We start from the raw sequence: 18,545 nt of genomic DNA on the forward strand, positions 1-18,545 counted from the left end.
GAACCCGGGACCCATCAGTCAAGGGCCAATGCTCTAACCACTGAGCCAAACTGGCTAGGGCTTGACGTATGAGTCAACAAAATATATCACCCAAATTAATTTTACTTCGTTTTTTCTGTTTCTCTTCGCTTGTCTCTTGCCTGGCAGCTGGAAAATGTGAACTTGTGTGTGTGGCCCTCATTACATTCCTATCAGATGGCGCTAATCTGGAGTGACACCCTCCTGGTGGCTCTAGATGTAGTCCCTAAAAGGGTCAGAAGGTCGCGTGGCACAGATGCAGGAGAGAAGGCCCTTCCCAGGCCTTGGGACAAGTGGGTGGGTGGCAGGGGACTTGGCGAGTGAGAGGATACAGCTGATTCAGTCAAACACGTCATCCGCTTCCCTTCCCCACCACTTCCTCTTCCCATTGCTGAACCAGCAGATTCCTAACCCCAAATTTGGTAATTTTCTGGCCCTTCAGTCCACTTCCCTCCTGGGTAGCGCTGGTTAGCACCAGGCAGGGACCGAAGAGAAGCCACCCAAGTCCCAGTCACTGGCCTCCAAGTGTTTCTAGAAGGCTGTTGTAGGGCCCAGCTCTTGGGATAGCATCTCGTTCCCGAAAGATTTCATTGCCCAAACGGGGAAACGTAGAGGATGGCCAGGAACAGAGATGGGCATGAGGGTGGGGAGGCAGAGGAAGAAGTCAGGGAGGACTTCCTGGAGGAGGCTGTCCCCTGAAGGAAGGTAGAATAGAGACAGGGCTGGCCTTTTATACACAGTCCCGGCAGCTGGAAGACCAGGCAGGAGGAGAGGCAGGGGCTCAAGTGGGAGAAGATGGAGACCCTGGACCAGACAGGGCGTGGGGTGGGAAGAGGGTGGCGTCTAGGCGGGAATGCAAGGGGAGGGGAGGCTTTGGGGAGGACGCCAGGTGGGTTTGGGCGAGGCGAATGGGTGGGGAGGCCACGCCCTGAAGAGAGCTGTGGCGGTCTCAGTGAAATGGCACATGGGCTGCATGTCGAGGGCCAGCTCCAGAAGCTGACGTGTAAGGGCAGAGGGAGACGCTGCAGAGGAAGCAGGGAGGGGCCGCGCAGAGAGCCAGCCAGCCAGCCAGACAGACAGACAGACAGACAGAGAACTAGCCAGGCCTGGGGCCAGCCTGGGCGGAGGGCAGGCCGGCGAGGCAGAAGGGACACCCAGGATCTTCCTGGGGTGCCCAGGGGGCCCCGCCCGGGGAGCTGGGCTCAGGTCTTCCCTCGGCAACCAGCACTTACTGTCAGAAACCACGCCGGCCTCCGGGAGCCCAGCGGAGCCCTGGTCCCGGTGCCCCGACAGCACCTTCACATAAAGGTCGCACCTAAGGCGGACACGGCTAAGGGATCGGCAAGGTCCCCAGCCGGTGCCTCGGGGCGAAGGCTTCCCCTGATTCCGCGCGCTCCCGGGCGCGTCACCCTGGCCAACCAGTGGCCACCGGCCCTGAGGGTCCTGAGCGCGCGAGACAGGCCAGTAAGAACTGAGATCTGCTGTGTGTAGCATGCACACGCACAGGATTTTGAAGACTTGATACAAAAAGAAAGTAAAAGATCTCGTTAGTAATTTTTCACACTCATCACATGTTGAAATAAAAATATTTTGGATATATTGAGTTAAGCAAAATATATTATTGACTATATTATTATTGCTTTATGTATTAAATATTATTATATATAGCAATATAATATAAATATATCATATTAATAGCATTAATATTACTCTACTATATTAATACACATACATTATATATAGGGTGTCCCCCCAAAATGTATACACACTTTGAATAATTATAAAGGCAGTGTTCATTAAAATACATTTCATTTTGAAAACTGAGCTATCAGCTGTTAAAGGGTGTATACATTTTTGGGGACACCCTATCTATGAATATAGTATTAATGTTATATGTTTTCTATATCATATATATTTTACATTATATAATTATAAATATATTTAATTAAATTAATAATTTAATTGATATATTCAATGTTTAATAAGTATAATTATGTGATATATTTCTGTTCACTTAATATTAATCATATACTATATAATAGTCATATAATACAATTAATATAACATTTGTCATTGTTACTATAACATATAATTATATTACAGTGTTAAGTATATTACTATTATTTCATCTGTATCTTTTTAATTTTTTAATGTGGCTACTAGAAAATTTAAAACCACCTACGTGGCTCACATCGTACGTATTTCTGTTGACCAGTGCTGGCCTGTACAACATTTCCAGCCAACACACACGCACACACACCACTGAGCAGGAATAGTTTAAAGTCAATTATACGTAACAGCAAGTCAATATTTATTTTATTCTTATCACTCAGGTGATGCATCCCAGCTTTTACGGTCCAAAGGTTACATACTGTATGACCCATTGACATAACACACTTTTTTTTTTTTTTTTAAATATATCTTTATTGATTTCAGAGAGAGGAAAGGAGAGGGAGAGAGAGAGAGAGAGAAACATCAATGATGAGAGTCATGGATTGAGCCCACAACCCGGGCCTGTGCCCCGACCGGGAATCGAACCCGGATCTCCTGGATCCCAGGTCGCCGCTCAGCCGCTGCGCCCCGCCCGGCCCTGAAAGGGCAGAACTGTGGAGCTGGAGGCGGAGGCGGATTGGTGGTTGCCAGGGGTTTGGGACCAGGCTGAGGAGGGTGGAAGGAAGTGGGAGTGTCCAGAAATGGGGCCTCGAAGGGTCCTGGTGACGAAAGTGCCCTCTACCTGGACCGTATCAGTGTCAACATCTTGGCTGTGATTTCGCAAGGTCATTTTGCAAAGCGTTTGTACCCAGCGAAGTAGGTCAAGGGACACAAGACCCTTCTGTCTTACTACGTACAACTGCTCGGGAGTCTACGATGACGGCAACAGTCACTTACAAAACAAGAGGACAAGTTCCGCTGTGACCCCCCCTCGCCTGCAGGCCCCCTGAGCCTTCCACTCGCCTTCCTCGCGCTTTCTCTGCATAACCACATACCATCTTTTCACTTAGAACTTTTTTAAAAACCCATTTAAGCAACATTTTAACTTCTTGTTTTTCTTGAAACCAATTCACTTACAGAAACTTAGTAGGTCCATGTATGTTTTTTTTTTTTTGTCCTAAACAAGAATAACTTTACAGATTCCAGTTACATTTTTTTCCCACTCCTCATAAAATAAATAACCATTTTGAAGGGTTGGAATATTTCCATGCCTCTGTATTCTATGTCTTTACTGTATTTTCTTTCCTTTCTTTTTTAAAATAAATATAGTTTTTTAATTGATTCCGTAGAGAGGAAGGAAGAGAGAGAAACATCGAAGTGAGCAAGAAACACCAGCCCAGACCTGGGATCGAACCCATAACCTGGGCATGTGCCCTGACCAGGAATTGAACCCGCCACCTCTTGGTGCAGGGGACAAACGCTCCAACCAGCTGAGCCACCGGCCAGGGCTTTACTGTACCTTCCTTGCGCCGGGCCTGCCCGTGCCAACCCGTTGCTGTCGGGGGGGTGGGGGGGATTTTCCTGCTATATTGGCGCCTGCTTGTTTTCAAAGTCCTTGGATGGCAGAAAGGTTGTGCGGCCCCAGAGGAGGTGTTTGTTGGCCTTGGAAGGGGGGGAGGATGGGGGGGGTTGACGAAAGGAGCATCGGCTCGCCCGGGCTGAGTTCAGACGAGCAGCAGGGAACAGGCCGGAGCGGGCAGAGCGGCGGGCAGGCGCCCCTACACCGCCTGGCTCTTCTGGGCCGGGGTGTCGGCCGTGGAGAGCGTGATGGACTTGGAGTCCCTGCCCGTGGACTCCTCCGTGAGCACGTTCCGCAGCCGGGCGGGCAGGGCCCGGAGGAAGCGTGAGTGGAAGCCCTGCGCGGCCGCCACGTAGATGATGGGGTTGATGCAGCTGTTGATGTAGGCGATGGCCACGCACAGCGCGTCGAAGCGGGACGCGGTTTTGAAGATGCTCTGGTCCTTGTGGAAAAAGGCCAGCAGCATCCCCGACACCTGGTAGGGCAGCCAGAAGATGAAGAAGCTGGTCACCACCGCCACCACCACCTTGAGCGTCTTGAGGGAGCGCGTGGCACTGCGGCTCCACGCCCGGATCAGCAGGAAGCTGTAGCAGATGGCCAGCGTCACCAGCGGGCACAGGAAGCCCAGGAACAGCCGCAGGGAGGCCACCACCTTCTCCTTCTGTAAATTGTTGCTACCGTAGTTGACGCCGCACTCGGTCTTGGTGGGAAAGTACTGCGTGCTCACCTTCCGGAACAGGAACGAGGGGACGGTCAGCAGCAGGGCCAAGGTCCAGGCCACCACGCAGGCCACCCAGGCCAGGAGGGCGCCCCTGTAGTTCTGGCACCAGACGGGGTGAAACACCAGCAGGAAGCGGTCGGCGCTGATGAAGGCCAGCAGCAAGATGCTGGCGTACATGTTGAGCAGGATGAGGGAGGGGAAGACGCGGCAGGCCGCGTTCCCAAAATACCAGTGGTTGTGCTGGAGAATGGTCACAAACAAGATGGGCAGGCCCAGGCAGGAGAGGAGGTCCGCCACTGCCAGGTTGAGAAACCAGATGGCATTGATGGTTCGTCTGACCTCGGAGCCGGTCACCCAGACCACCAGGATGTTGCCGGGCACTCCCACCAGGAAGACAAGCCCGCAGACCAGCAGGGTGAGCACGTGCAGACCGTCCAGCTTGGGGGTGTAGGAAGAGTTATCCACGGACCTACTGGGGTCCCAGGTGTAGGAGGAGTAATAATCGTAGTCAAAAGTGCTGTTCTCCACGGAGTCCTGGGTGGAATCAGAGAGGCAGGGAGAAGTTGAGTCTGCAGGCAGGTACCGGGGGGCCATCAGAGCCACATGGCTTTGAGCCCGTCACCCCGCTTCTCTGAACCTCACGCTTCTCCCAGGAAATGGGGGGACTGCTGGAGGCTGAGAGTTAGCAGGGGTGCCATACCACTTTTTAGTGACTTTTCTTTTGAGAGAGAGAGAGAGAGAAAGATAGAAACATAGATGAGAAACATCGATCGGCTGCCTCCTGCACGCCCCCTACTGGGGATCGAGCCAGAAACACGGGCGTGTGCCCTGACTGGGAATCGAACTGGTGACCTCTTGGTTCATGGGTCCACGCTCAACCACTGAGCACCACTGACCAGCCTGTCGTACCACTAATTAAAATATGGAAAATTCTTCCGTGCCGATGGGACAGAATTCAGCAACCAGATGATTAAAGCCTAGGCTTGCTGTGACCTGTGGTCACCGTCCATTCTGATGGCTTAGCACCCATGATGCGCTGCTTGTTAGATGTATTTAATTTAATATCACCAACAAACTGAGGTGATACGGCTAGGGTTACCCCTCATCACCGCCATCACCCCCTTTTGCTGTATTCCACCCACTGGGGCAGCTCTGTGTCCTGTCTGGAAGTGGCTCCCTAGAGAAGGCAGTGGCTTGTCAAGGCCCCATGAACTCAGGCACAACGTTTAAGGGAGGGGGAGAGACAGGGCATGGAAAAATCGAGTCATCGAGACAAATAATACGGGAATGCAATATTTTAAAGAATCAAAAACCCTTATTCACAAAGATGTATGTACCCCTGTGTTCATTTACAATAGCCAAGGCATGGAAACAGCCCAAGTGTCTTTCAAAGGATGACTAGAGAAAGAAGATGTGGTACTTATACGATGGAATACTACTCAGTCATCAAAAAGGCAAATATATTGCCATTTGCTGTGACATGCTTAGATCTTGAGAGTATCATGCTGAGTGAAATAAGTCAGATGGAAAAGGGACAAGAACTGTATGATTTCACTCCTGTGTGGGACATAAAACAAAGCAACAGCACAGCACAGGGGACAGTCCAAAATACTGTGATAACCGTGCACGGTGCCAGGTGGGGACTAGACTTAACAGGGGCGATCACTTCATAAATTATATAAATGTCTGATCACTATGCTGCACACCTGAAACTAATATAAAATAATATTGAATGTCAGCTGGAATTGAGAAAGATATAAAAACGAGACTGTAAAAGAAAACTAACAAAAACCAAACCCATAGCTGTAGGCAACGGAATGGTGGTTACCAGAGGGGAAGGAGGGCCGTGGTGGGGAACAAAGAGGGTGAAGGGGGTCAAGTACAAGGTGGCGGGGAGACCAAACTTTGGTGGGGAGCACACAATGGAGTACGCAGCTGTGACGTTATAAAGTCGTGTCCCTGAACTTCACATGAGGTTATTAACCAATGTGACCCCAATAAATTTATTTTTTTTTTTTTTAAAATTCGTGATGAAAAAGTTTTAAATAAAGACAGGATGTGCCCTGGCCAGGTAGCTCAGTTGATGAGAGCATCGTCCTGAGACACCAAGGTTGTGGGTTCAATTCCCAGTCAGGGCACATACAAGAAGCAAGCAATGATGCATTGCTTCTTGTGGGGAGCAACAACCTGATGTCTGTCTGTCTGTCTGTCTGTCTCTCTCCCTCCCTCCCTTCCCCTCTCTCTCTAAAAATCAATTTAAATTTTTTTAAAAGGAGGGAGAAAGTCATTTCGGATAGAGATACATAGCAGGTGAAATAGAATGTCTTGGGTTTGCTTTAAAACCCTCCAGCCAAAGAAAAAGCTAGAGGGAGGGAGGGAGGGAGAAAGGAGGGAGGCACAGCAGGAGGCCCCAGGCCCTGCTTGGGTGGGGGGAGGGGGGCTCTGCAGGTTGTTAAATATTCTGCATTCCCCCCTAAGGCTAACATTTCTGCTGCTGGAATGTTCTATCTGCCGTTCTTGGCTTCAGAATGAGTCAGACCCCGAAAAGGGAGCCTCGCCACAGGCCCACGCACCTCATCCTTCCTCCCATCAGCTGACAAAGCTCCCTGGGCTCTTTCCTCCCCCAATGCCGAGGAAAGACGCCCATTCAAACGCTCTGCCGTCTCCTTCCACCTGGGACCTTGCAAACGGCTCTCAAAGTTTGGCCTTTGCAGCAGCGCTGGAGATCGGCCACAACCGAAGCGTCCAGCAGCAGGGGACCGGCCGGGTCAGCGACGGGCCACCCGGGCAGCGCAGCGGGATGCTGTGCGGCTCCCAGCAGGCGTGGGGAAGTGAGGCCTGGTGGGGAAAGAGCTCCGAGGTCACCATGGGCGAGCGAAGGCCAAGAGCAGCGGCCAGCCTGCAAGCCGCCAAGGAAAGGCGGGGCCCACCGGCCCCCTGTCCCCACGGGGCTCGGCTCTGGCCCGTGGCCCGCACGGCGCGCCGCCCGCTGCAGAGCGTGGGCCCCACGCAGGAGCCACAAAGGGAATCTACGCAAGGCCAGCGCTGCAGTGTTTCGAAAGATTCTAGGGCTATTTCTTCATCGCACAAATATTAACTGGCTGGGGGACAGCTTCCTGACATACCTGGCAAGAGGTTACGGTCTGCAAGGAGGGAGAAAGAAATGCGGCCCCGGGGGTGGGAACCTGGAGTGTTCCACAGACACGCGGGCCCTGGAGAAATAAAACGGCCGCACCGTCCATAGAGCTTAATGCGCAGGTAGAAATGCTCTAGACGGGCGCTGGCCAAGATGGTATGTCCCTGTGGAGCGTGTGAAATGCGGGCTGAGGTATCTGAAGCACCGAACTTGTAATGTTGTCATTTTAATTAAATTTCAGAAGCCCACGGGCTTGTGGCTGCTGCATGGATCAGGTCGGGTCTGGGGCTACTAGGGCATCCTAAGTGCCGAGCCCCTTCCGGGGGCTAGTTCATTCATTAGCTAATTACAGTATTTAGGTCGCAGCGACCAGAAGGGCAAGGTACTTTTATTGGCCCTTGTTAAGAGCCCTTGTTAAGGGTTAAGAGCCCTTGTTAAGAGCCCTTGTCTATTGTGTGGAGAAAGGGCCCCAAAACAGAAGCTGGGGGAAGAGGAGATTGGAACTGTCCAGCGAGGTGAGGGACGTGGTGGCCTGCACCAGGGTGGCGGCAGTGAGGGACACGAATGGATTGGAGGCCTGGGTGAAGGAGGAGACTCGGGACTACCTACGAGAATAGGCTTCGTAATCACCAGGCTCTGCTCTGAGCCCTTGTCATGTATTATCTCATCTAACCCACAGAACTACCCCCTTCAGTTCAGCAACAGGGCCATCTCGGCTCCTGCCTCAGTTTCCCTGTCTCTACAATTCAGAACACCTGAATGTCCACATCAGTCACTTAACCAAATTCTTCCAAACTGGCTCTTCCCAGCCTCCCTACCTTCGCCCCTGCCATTCCCGCTGCCCAGGGGCCTTTCCTGGATCTTCCACTTGAGGAAGAAAGTCATTTCCCACCCTGGGGAATGTTTGGGTCCCAGCCCTGTGGCCTCGAGGTGGCTCTCTGAAAAGCCCTTGACAATCTTACTCCTTAATCTCATCCCAGCCCAGGAGTGGGAGAGTCAGAGCTGAGGTCGAAGGGGGGAGATAGAAGACAGGAGAGAGCTGGGGGGGGGGGCGCCAGAAGGGAGAGAGCAGAGGTTCCGGTCCCCACCCCCCTCCTAAACTCACCATCTTTGGTCCCCCGGAGTTCTCCGCTGATCAGAGGTCCTCCTGCCTGAGGGCTGTGGTTTTTAAAGCCCGCAAAGGGAGGGTGCAGATAGCCAGGGAGGAAATGACCAGTCTTGGTGCCCCAAGGTCCTCATTGGTCTGCACACTGGGCACTCTGGCTGGGGCACCTTCTGTGGGGCCACGAGGGGCCTCAGAGGAGGGAGGTCAGGGCTCTGAATGCTGAGGAAGTTCCCTCCCATCCCAGGAGGGAGGGAGCCAGGTGAAAGAGATGCCTGCCCCAATCTACGTTTGGCCCCTCTCTGGGCCTTGGTTTCCCCATTTGAGACCATCTCTCTCTCTCCTTCTAAGGCCCCTGAACAGAAAAACTCAGGGGTCCAACTGGCTTCAACTCCCCTGGGGTCCTGGGAAGTGGGAATGGTAAGACCCAGCCTTCCAACCAGGTTGTTTGGAGGCCCAAAGAGGCAAAGCAGGTGTGTGGAGGTGGCCCAGTGCTTGGGGACCGTTGGATCTTCCTCCCTGGGGCTTTGAAGTTGGCACCGCTCTCCCCAAACCATAACCATGCTTTCCAGCCTCATTCTGGGTTCTCATGGAAACGTGCGGGAGCCTGGGTTGAAGAAGGAACCTAAAATAGTGTCCTGTTGCTGTTGGCACAAACTGCCACGAACAGAGTGGCTTAAAATAACAGAAACGTATCCACTCACAGTCTGGAGACAGCAGCCCCAAATCAAGCGGTCAGCAGGACCACACTCCCTCTGCAGGCTCCAGAGTCTGTTCCTGCCTCTTCCAGCTTCTGGGGACTGTCAGCTCCATGGCTGGTGGCTGTCCCTCCAATCTCTGCCTCTGTGTGTCTCAAATCTCCCTCTGCCCCCCCCATATAAGAAAGTTTGTAACTACATTTACGGTCCCCCTGGATAATCCAGGGTCATCTCCCATCTCAAGATCCTTAACTTATCTGCAAAGTCCCTTTGTCCGCACCACAGGCTCCAGAAAGCAGGATGTGGACACCAGCGAGAAAGTCTCTTCAGCCCACCACGTGAGCACGGTCACGATGAGGACAGGCGCCCGCTCATCTTTCCCACATCCTTCTGCAACTCAAACCGGTCACCCCCATCTTTCCTCCACAAATAGTATTTTTCTGCCGCAGCCTCCAACTTGCAAAGATACAGCTTTCTTTCCATTGCACGCTTAACCCATGCACCTTGCAAACATTTCAACAATCCAGAAATGCAATCTCCCCACCAAAACAAAAACAAAAACAAAACCTCCTGAAACTCTTCGTATTAGCAGTTTGGAGTGTATCCACCCAGACCTTTTCAAACGCAGTGTTTGTGTTTGGAAAGGGACATGCGGGCGCGGGACGTCCAGCAAGGTTCAGTTCCCCTAAAGGAAGCCGCGTGTGTGGCCTGCAGGGCTCGGGGAGGATTTTGCAAGCGGCTTTGCAGGGATTTGGTGCGGGGGACGCAGTGTTGCTACACGGACCCTGCCCTCAAGGGGGCGCTTGAGTAGAAGGAGGCTCAGGAGGCCAGGCCCCTGGATATTTTAGGGTTTGGGATCAAAGTGGCCTATTGCCTTAAGTCACGGTTTCTTAACATTTTCTCTGCCCTGGACCCTCGGTGAAGTTAAGAACCCTTCACAGAATAATTGTTTGGCAAATTTTTTGTTTTGATGTAATTTCAGACTTAAAGGGAAGTGGAAGTGGAGTCAAAGCGACTCCTGCACACCTTTCACCTAGAGCGCCTCCTGTTGCCTGTGGCCCTGGGCTTTAGGGTGTCCCCACGGCATACTTGTGGGGAGGGGACGAAGGGGGTGTCCGTCGGGTTCGCCAGAGGAGCTTCACTAATGGGGGTCGGGAGGAGAAGGGGAGAGAGAGAGATTTGAGTTGTAAGGAATTCGCTCACGAAATTGTGGGGGCTGGTAGCCCCTAGGAAACGAAGCCAGGGGCTCTATATCTATAGGCCTGTTGGCGTTTTCCTCTGAATCACTTGAGGGGGCACAGCAAACATCCCTCTTCGCCCTAAATTCTTCAGTGTGTCTTAAGGACAGGCCAGCCTCTGTCATCACCGCGGCGATTTTGAAATCAGGAAACTGACGCCAAGGCGGCTGCCTGGGATCGGCGATCGGCTCAGGCTTCACCCGTTGTCCCAGTGGTGTGATCCTAGCACTTTTTTTTTTTCCAGAGTAACGTTTTTGCAAACACCTTTAGAAACACGCTGTTCCGTGCTACAGCATGCTCAGGCCAACATTCACTGGAAGCCTATTTACTTACTCTCCGCCTGCGGGTGGAATTGAGGCGGTTTCCCATATTTCTGTTCGCACACTTGGCCCAGTCCCCGTGTTCAAGTGCTTGTGGCAGGTAACGCTCTAGAAACGGAACTGTAATCTTTATGCTGTTGTTCTTCAGGCTCTTCCTCAAGACCCAGGCCCTCGCTGCCCAATGTGGCAGCCACCAGCCACCAGCCACCAGCCACCAGCCACACGTGGCTCTGAGGAGATGAAACGTGGCGAGTCCAAGCTGCGATCTGCAATGAGTAGAACACACACATCGACTTCAAAGACTTACAGCAAAAAATAAAAAGGGTTGAAAAATATATCAGTAACTTTGATATTGTATTTCATGTTAAAATAATATTTTGGATAAACTGGGTTAAGCAAACCATATTATTAATTATATTATTATTAGCACCTATTAAAGATCATTGTATGCAACAATATAATATAAATATATAAGATTAAAATCTTTACTGTCACTCTAATATATTAACATATCATCAATATTGTTTCTATTAATCTAATATATAACAATATTATTAAATATGTTACTGTTATTGTTTCATCTGTTTCTTTTTACCTTTTTAAGGTAAAAACAGGTTGTTTTATTCTCACCAGAGGGGAGGTGTACTGGTTTGAGAGGGAGAGGAAGGACAGAGAAGCAAAATGAGGGTGGAATGGGCGCGGCCTGGATCAGGCTGCCTGGGTTTCATCTTCCCAGCCTCCTGCCCACCCCGACACACACCTATTGCTCTGCAAATTGCTCCTTACCCCCCTGAGGCACAGTGTTACTATTAATGCCCCCATATCATCCCTTCTCCAGTGCTCATGGTTGAGTCTCAGTTTCAGCTTTGAGCACAACACCCAGGTTCGCCCATCTTCTCGCCCACCTGTGGCAGGTTAGGTTACTCTTCAAAAGTAGATTGAAAATACTTCTAAAGTCTTCCCCCCAGCCCTGGCTGGCGTGGCTCGGTGGCTGGAGCGTCCGCCCATGCACCAGGAGGCCGAGGGTTCAATTCCCGGGCCAGGGCATGTACCTGGGTTGCAGGTCCGATCCCCAGCTCCAGTCGGGGTGCATGTGGAAGGCAACCGATCAATGCGTCTCTCTCACATCGATGTTTCTCTCTCTCTCCTTCCCTCTCTCTTTCGCCCCCCCCTCCTCCCTTCCTCCCGTCCACTCTCTCTAAAAATCAATGGAAAAAATATCCTCAGGCGAGGATGAACGACTACAAAAAGCCTTCGCTCCATGCCCCGTCCACCCCACCTCCTCGGAAGGCGTGTACTTCTGACCCTTTCTCCTGGGCTGAGCCATGTGACTTGATCGGCCCAGAGGCTCACGGCACCTAGAACACAGACAGCGACGGGACACATACCTGTTCCTTTGGGCTCACACCTCTGCCACCACCATGAGGAGAATATTCCTGGGGTAGCCCACTGGCTCCCGGGTGTTGGATGCACCTGTCAAGTCCACCCACCAACACTGGAGGGAGCCCAGTCAAGATCAGTGGGCCCCCCACTCATGGCCAGCCCCAGTCGGGCCTCTGATGACCTCAGACCCATGGGGAGCCCAGCCGAGATCAGCAGAGCCACCCAGCCACAATCAGCCGACCCTCCAACAAACCCCAGGTGCATGTGCTAAATACGCCTCCATAGGCACACACCAAACAGGTTTTGGTTGGTTGTCACCCAAGGATGGTTAACTGATCCATTACTAGTGGTATAGCCACAGACCATCATCATCGCACAGTTCCAATGCGAGTGTACGACCGCCAGATTGTTTTCATTTTATTTATGATCCAGGGATCACACAGCAAGGTGGTGCTGGCAGATGGTAAGAAACTGTACACACAAGCAGGTGTTAAATGCAGATGACCTGGAATGCGAAAGACAGTTTTGCAACTATACAAGTTTCAGGGTGATGTGGTTGGGGGATTAACGGGCTTGGAAAGTCCATGCTCAGGACTTCCCACGGCTTGGCTGGACTTCCCCAGGTTTTTTCGGAGGCTAAATAGTTTGTGCTATTGCAGCAGAGCAAACACAGAGCAGCTCTGAGAAGCCAGTTGTCTTCTATTGAGTAGATGTTAAGTATTCTCAAAAATGTAAAATAATACCACTTTTTACAGGAAATTTTATTGATTTGAGAGAGAGAGAAACATTGATGTGCTGTTCCACTTATTCACACATTCATCGGTTGATTCTTGTATGTGCCCTGACTGGGGATCAAACCCACAGCTTTGGTGCATTGGGACATCGCTCTAACCAACCAGCTACCCAGCCAGGGCCAGGATGCCACTTTCCTCATGATTTTTTCATTTTGGAAAATATAACATTTCTAAATGTTATTTATGTTCAAATGCAATGAGTTTCCAAATGTCCATCAACAGATGAGTGGATAAACAAAATGTAGCAGCTGCACAATGGAATATTACTCAGTCTTGAAAAGGAAGGCAATTCCGACACATGCTGTTAGGCAGGATAGACAGATACTAAGGCCGGAGAGGGGGCTTGTTGTAATACCCAAGCAAGCCTGAGACCTGCTAAAACGTTAAATTGCAGTGACAGGGAGGGGGGAGCTTGAAGCCCCGTATGCTAACCCCATACCAAGGGAGGGAAACCTTAAAGTTTGCAACAGTAAGATTTAGAACCCCAATAGGCAGGGCGCTCAGACTAGCCGAGGTGCCCGTTTCTGCTTTATGCCAAGTGTATTCTTTTTTTTTTCTTTTTTTAAAATACATCTTTATTGATTTCAGAGGGAGTAAGGGAGAGGGAGAGAGATAGAAACATCAATGCTGAGAGTCATTGATCGGCTGCCTCCCGCAAACCCCCCACTGGGGATCGAGCCCGCAACCCGGGCCTGTGCCCTGACCGGGAATCAAACCGCGTTCTCCTGGGTCCCGGGTCATTGCTCAACCGCTGAGCCACCCCTGCAGGCCCAAGCGTGTCTTAATAAATTCGCTTGCTTTGCTTTGACACCACTGTCTGTCACTCATCTGAAATCTTTCTTACAAGTGCAACAAGAGCCTCGGAGCGGGGAGCCTGCGACAGTGGGGCTCCCTGCAGCAGTGTTACAACGTGGGTGAACTTTGAAAACTTTAAACTAAGGAAAGTGAAGCAGATGCAAATATGGATGATTTCATTAGCATGAAGTAAACAGAAGAGGCAAATTCATAGTGACAGGAAGCAGAACAGAGGCCACCAAGGACTGGGAGCCGGGAAATGGGGAATTATTGTGTAGTAGGCACAGAGTTTCAATTTGGGGAGATGAAAAAGTTCTTGAGTCAAATGGTAGTGATGTTTGTATAGCAATGTGAATTTAATGCCACTGAACTGGACACTTAAAAATGGTTAAAATGGTAAATGTTATGTTATGTATATTTTGCCACAATAAAATAATTGCCCAAAATGCAATAGATTTTTATGGTTATTTTTAAATAAAGTAATATATAAATTTTAACTTCTCAATTTTAATTTAACACTTAAGTATTGATAGATATAACTCACCAACAGAAAAACTCTTTGAGGGTCTTCAATAATTTTTAAGGGTGTAAAAGGATCCTGAGACCAACAAGTTTGGTAACCACTGCTCCACGTACAGCTGAGGTGAGCCTGAGCTAGCTGCCGCGGGTATTTGTCTGCAAGGATCTGCAAACTCCCAGGAATTAAATGGCCAAAAACTGTAGTTTACATTCCTTCTAGATGAAGTAGACAGGCGACCTCTAGTGGAAAAACAAGGTATTGTTTGACAGTGAAAATTTTCTCGACTGAGTAAAATGGAGCCAGAGATAATTGTACAAAATGAGAACTTTATTTAAGCATATTAACTTTTTTTTTAAGGAGGCCTTCCTTTTTAAAATATATCCTTATGGGTTTCAGAGAGAGGAAGGGAGAAGGAGAGAGAGAGAGAAAAAGAGAGAGAGAGAAACATCAATGATAAGAGAGAGTCATTGATCATCTGCTTCCTGCTCGCCCCCCACTGGGGGTCAAGCCCACAACCCAGGCCTGTGCCCTGACCGGGAATCGAACCGCAATCGCCTGGCTCCTAGGTTGATGCTCAACCGCTGAGCCACACCCTGCCGAGCTCAGCATATTAAATTTAAACCCTTAGCCATGCCTCCTCTCATGCACATTCACACACAAACACAAGCACACAGCCCCACCATCACATACACACAATTATATGCTCAGAAACATACAGTCACACAGACACGACCAAACACACACACACCCAATAGGTCACACAGATCTGCATATACACAAACACAGAAATATTGTCACACTCACAAAGAGACACAGACTCACACATGGACACACACTCATACAGTCCCATATACACAGACACACTTTCAATTACACAGACACACAGCACTAAAAATAGTATCGCATTAACAAAGGGGACTTTGTAAATGAACGCCATTTTCTATTTTTAAAATATTGTAACGGAAAATGAGTTTCTGCCCAAAGCCATTAAATAAATGTTGAACAAATAATTAAGATGAATTTAGGTTTGGCAGCATGCCCAGCTGGAGGTCCATAATCCCTTAGCTGAAGTCCTTGGAGACGGAGGCATCTCAGAACTCAGAATTGTTCCAATTTTAGAAAGGTAATTCTGAGTGAATGCCATAGATTATGTAACACCCCTAAGGCCTAAAGCAGCCCCCTCCCCATCAGACATGTTCATATAATGTGTGAAAATTCACACCAAAGAAGATAAATAAAGAGTGTAAATAACTCGTGTTAGTTGATTTTACCACCATATGAGACTGGGCCAAAATTATTCCCCCAAAAAATATTTTTTGGTTTCCAGAGCTTTTGGAATTTGGAATTGCGGATAAAGGATGCAGGATTCTATTAGCAGGGCCCTCACAAGTGCATCTACATATATTTCTGCTCTAATTGTAAATCATCTATTCCAGGGGTGGGCCTGGGAGAGAAACTGCAGGATCCAGGAGAACTCTTCATCGCCCCCTCCTGGCACTCCCAGCCCTTGCAGTTCAGCTGGATCTGTGGGCACCTGGTGAAGCTGCTTGGGGATGAGGTTGGTCCTGTGCACAGAAAAAACTAGAAATAGTTTAGGTCCCTGTTGTGGCCATGGAAGGGCGCTGCTCAGATTCCTCTTTAAGAGATCCTGCTGCTGCAAACAGCTGTCTGACAGCCCCATGGCATTGGTGCATCGGGGTTCGATTCCCAGCCAGCGCACATGCCCAGGTTGCGGGCTCAATCCCCAATTGGGGGTATGCAGGAGGCAGCCAGTCAATGACTCTCATCATTGACATTTCTATCTCTCTCTCTTCCTCTCCTTTCCTCTCTCTGAAATCAATAAAGATATATTTTAAAATAAAAATTAAAAAATAACTAAATTGGCTCACATTCCCCCTCAGCTCAGAAGCCTCCCATGGCTCCACCTCACTCAGAGTAAAAGCCAAAGTCCTCACCATGGCCCATAAGGCTCTGCACAATCCCCCCCATTCTCTCCCACCACACCTCCTCCTGCTCTCCCCCCACTCACTCAGCTCCAGCCACACTGGCCTCTTTGCTGTTCTTCAAACAAGCCAAGCACCTCCAGCCTCAGGGCCTTTGCATTTGCTGTTCCCACTTCCTGGAGCACTCTTCCCCATGTATGTCTGGCCTTCACTTCTCTCTCTCTCTTTTAATATATCTTTATTGATTTCAGAGGGAGAGAGAGATAGAAACATCAATGATGAGAGAGTCATTGATCGGCTACCTCCTACATGCCCCCACTGGGGATCGAGCCTGCAACCCGGGCATGTGCGCTGACCAGAAATCAAACTCCGATCGCCTGGATCCTAGGTCGACGCTCAACCGCTGAGCCACGCCGGCTGGGCCAGGCTTTGGTTTTTAAAGCCCCAAGGGAAAGAGGTGAGCGCAGAGAATGAATGTGAAGCTGCTTTAAGACCACTAGCTTATTTAATCCTCAGAGAGGCTCTATGAGATAAATACTATTATCATCTTCACTTTACAAGACCAAAGAGGTTGAGAGGCCTGCCCGAAGTCACACAGCTAGTGAGAGGAAAAGCTGGGATTTGAATCTGGACATCTTGGCCCCAAAGTCAACGCCCTTAACCACCACCTATGCTAACACTAAGGGGTGCTGGCTTCCTGAGCTCCCCTGCCTTCTGGAGACACCCTCTGGGAAATGGTACTGGAGTAGAGGGAAGGGGGAGGAAAAGAGAATGACTGACATTCCTAGCACAGTTGGTATCCACAGATGTCCCAGTCTGAGGGAGGAGGCTCAGCCTCACTCTCCCGCGCAAGTCCCCAGTTCAGAGGAGGAGGCTGGACAGGGAAACCACTTCCTGCATGCAGGGTCCAGTGCCGTGCCCAGGACCCTAGGTGGGAAAATGGGTTCAAGTACATCTGACTCTTTCAGCAAGACATGAGTTTCTCTGCCTTGGTTTACAGCAGCATTGCAGCCCGGGAGGTGGTACTAATCTTCGAAGGCAGCTAGTGATGTGAGAACTTCCTCTGAGATTTCCAGGGAGGCAGAGGAGCGCCACCACCATCACTGTCCACCCTCATCTCTCAACCCCCAGCAGCCTCCTCACATCCCAGAGTGACTTAGCCTCTGTCCCTGACATTGTAATTATACTAAGCACAAGTCCTGGAACCCCAGTCCTTGCTTGAAATCATCCCACCTCTCCGCTTGTCTCCTGTGCTGTGACAGGAGGCCGGACCCTCTGCTTCCCGCCAAAGGCACTTGTCCTCTGTCCCAAGCATACAAAAAATTGCAAAGTCCTTCACACTGTCTGACCTTCAACTGCCCTGTTGCAGATAAGCCTCTTTCCCCCATCCCAACCCCAAAACTACATGATGAGGGTGGAAGGAAAGGAACCTCCTAGGGAAGGGAAGAACACACCCAGCCCACCCCAGGGCAAGAGGGACAAAGACCAGATGCCAGGAAAGACTTCCCTCACACTTGAGAGGGGAGGTAGCTCTGCAGACAAGACAAACAGCAGCAGACGGTTGGGTCTGGAGTTTATTGCAGGTGGACCGAAGGACACCGAGATTCAGAGAGGAGGGGGGCTGTGGGTGTGCTCAGAATCCTATGGAGGGAGTCAGGAGACGGAGGTCAGGGAGTGGAGGACCCGGCCTGACAGGGGAGGAGCTGCGAAGGGCGAGGCCCGGAGCCAGCTCCCCTTCACCCCCATTCTTCAGGATGACAGCTCCAGAGACGCTAGGCGATGTCCATGAAGACAGAGTCCTGGCCCAGCCGGGAACGGGCATCCACGGTGGGCGCGGGCTCTCGAGGGCCGGCGGCCCGGCTCGGGGTGGAAGGAATGGTTATCCCGGTCCTCCGCCCCCCGCGGCCTCCCGCGTCTCTCCGGGCATCTGGTGGCTCAGGCGGCGGCTGGGGTCGCTGTGGCGGCGGCGGCGGCTGCGCGGCAGCTCGAGCTGGGGTCGCGGCCCGCCGGGGGCTCCCAGGAGGCAAGAGACCGAGGCAGCGGCGGGCGCCGGGGCAGGCGGCGCGCCCGGGCGGGCAGCGCAGGGAGGGGACGGCGCGCTCGGCGGCGGGCGGGCGGGGGCCGCGGGGGGCCGCGTGGGAACCCAGATGAGACCGTAGTAGACGGCGAGCAGCACCGCGGCCAACGAGACGCAGAGGAAGTAGGCGCAGACGGGAGCCAGGCGCAGCCACCGACTCCGCGGGCCTTCGCTCAGCCCCGCGCCACCCGGGCTCTCGCCGCCGCCACCCACGCAGCTCGTGCCCCGCATCTCCGCAACCCACTCGGCCCCGCGCAGCTGCCCGCACAGGCCCCACCCCGCGACCTAG

The 18,545-nt window shown here is 51.2% G+C and overlaps 2 protein-coding genes across 2 annotated transcripts; both read right to left on the minus strand.

The window, feature by feature from the left end:
• Positions 1 to 2,437: 2,437 nt before the first annotated feature.
• C5AR1 (complement C5a receptor 1) lies at positions 2,438 to 8,565 on the minus strand. The gene is made up of 2 exons (XM_081117532.1): positions 8,492 to 8,565; positions 2,438 to 4,784 (listed from the first exon to the last, which is right to left on the minus strand). The coding sequence occupies exons 1-2, from the start codon at positions 8,492 to 8,494 to the stop codon at positions 3,729 to 3,731; spliced, it is 1,059 nt and encodes a 352-aa protein (XP_080973658.1). The 5' UTR covers positions 8,495 to 8,565; the 3' UTR covers positions 2,438 to 3,728.
• Positions 8,566 to 17,741: 9,176 nt separating this feature from the next.
• Positions 17,742 to 18,528, minus strand: INAFM1 (InaF motif containing 1). The gene has a single exon (XM_081118103.1). It carries the CDS (start codon positions 18,485 to 18,487, stop codon positions 18,059 to 18,061), a length of 429 nt encoding a protein of 142 aa, XP_080974229.1. The 5' UTR covers positions 18,488 to 18,528; the 3' UTR covers positions 17,742 to 18,058.
• Between the last annotated feature and the right edge of the window lie 17 nt (positions 18,529 to 18,545).

Source organism: Miniopterus schreibersii, assembly GCF_964146895.1.
Source record: "Miniopterus schreibersii genome assembly, chromosome: 18".
NCBI lineage: Eukaryota > Metazoa > Chordata > Mammalia > Chiroptera > Miniopteridae > Miniopterus > Miniopterus schreibersii.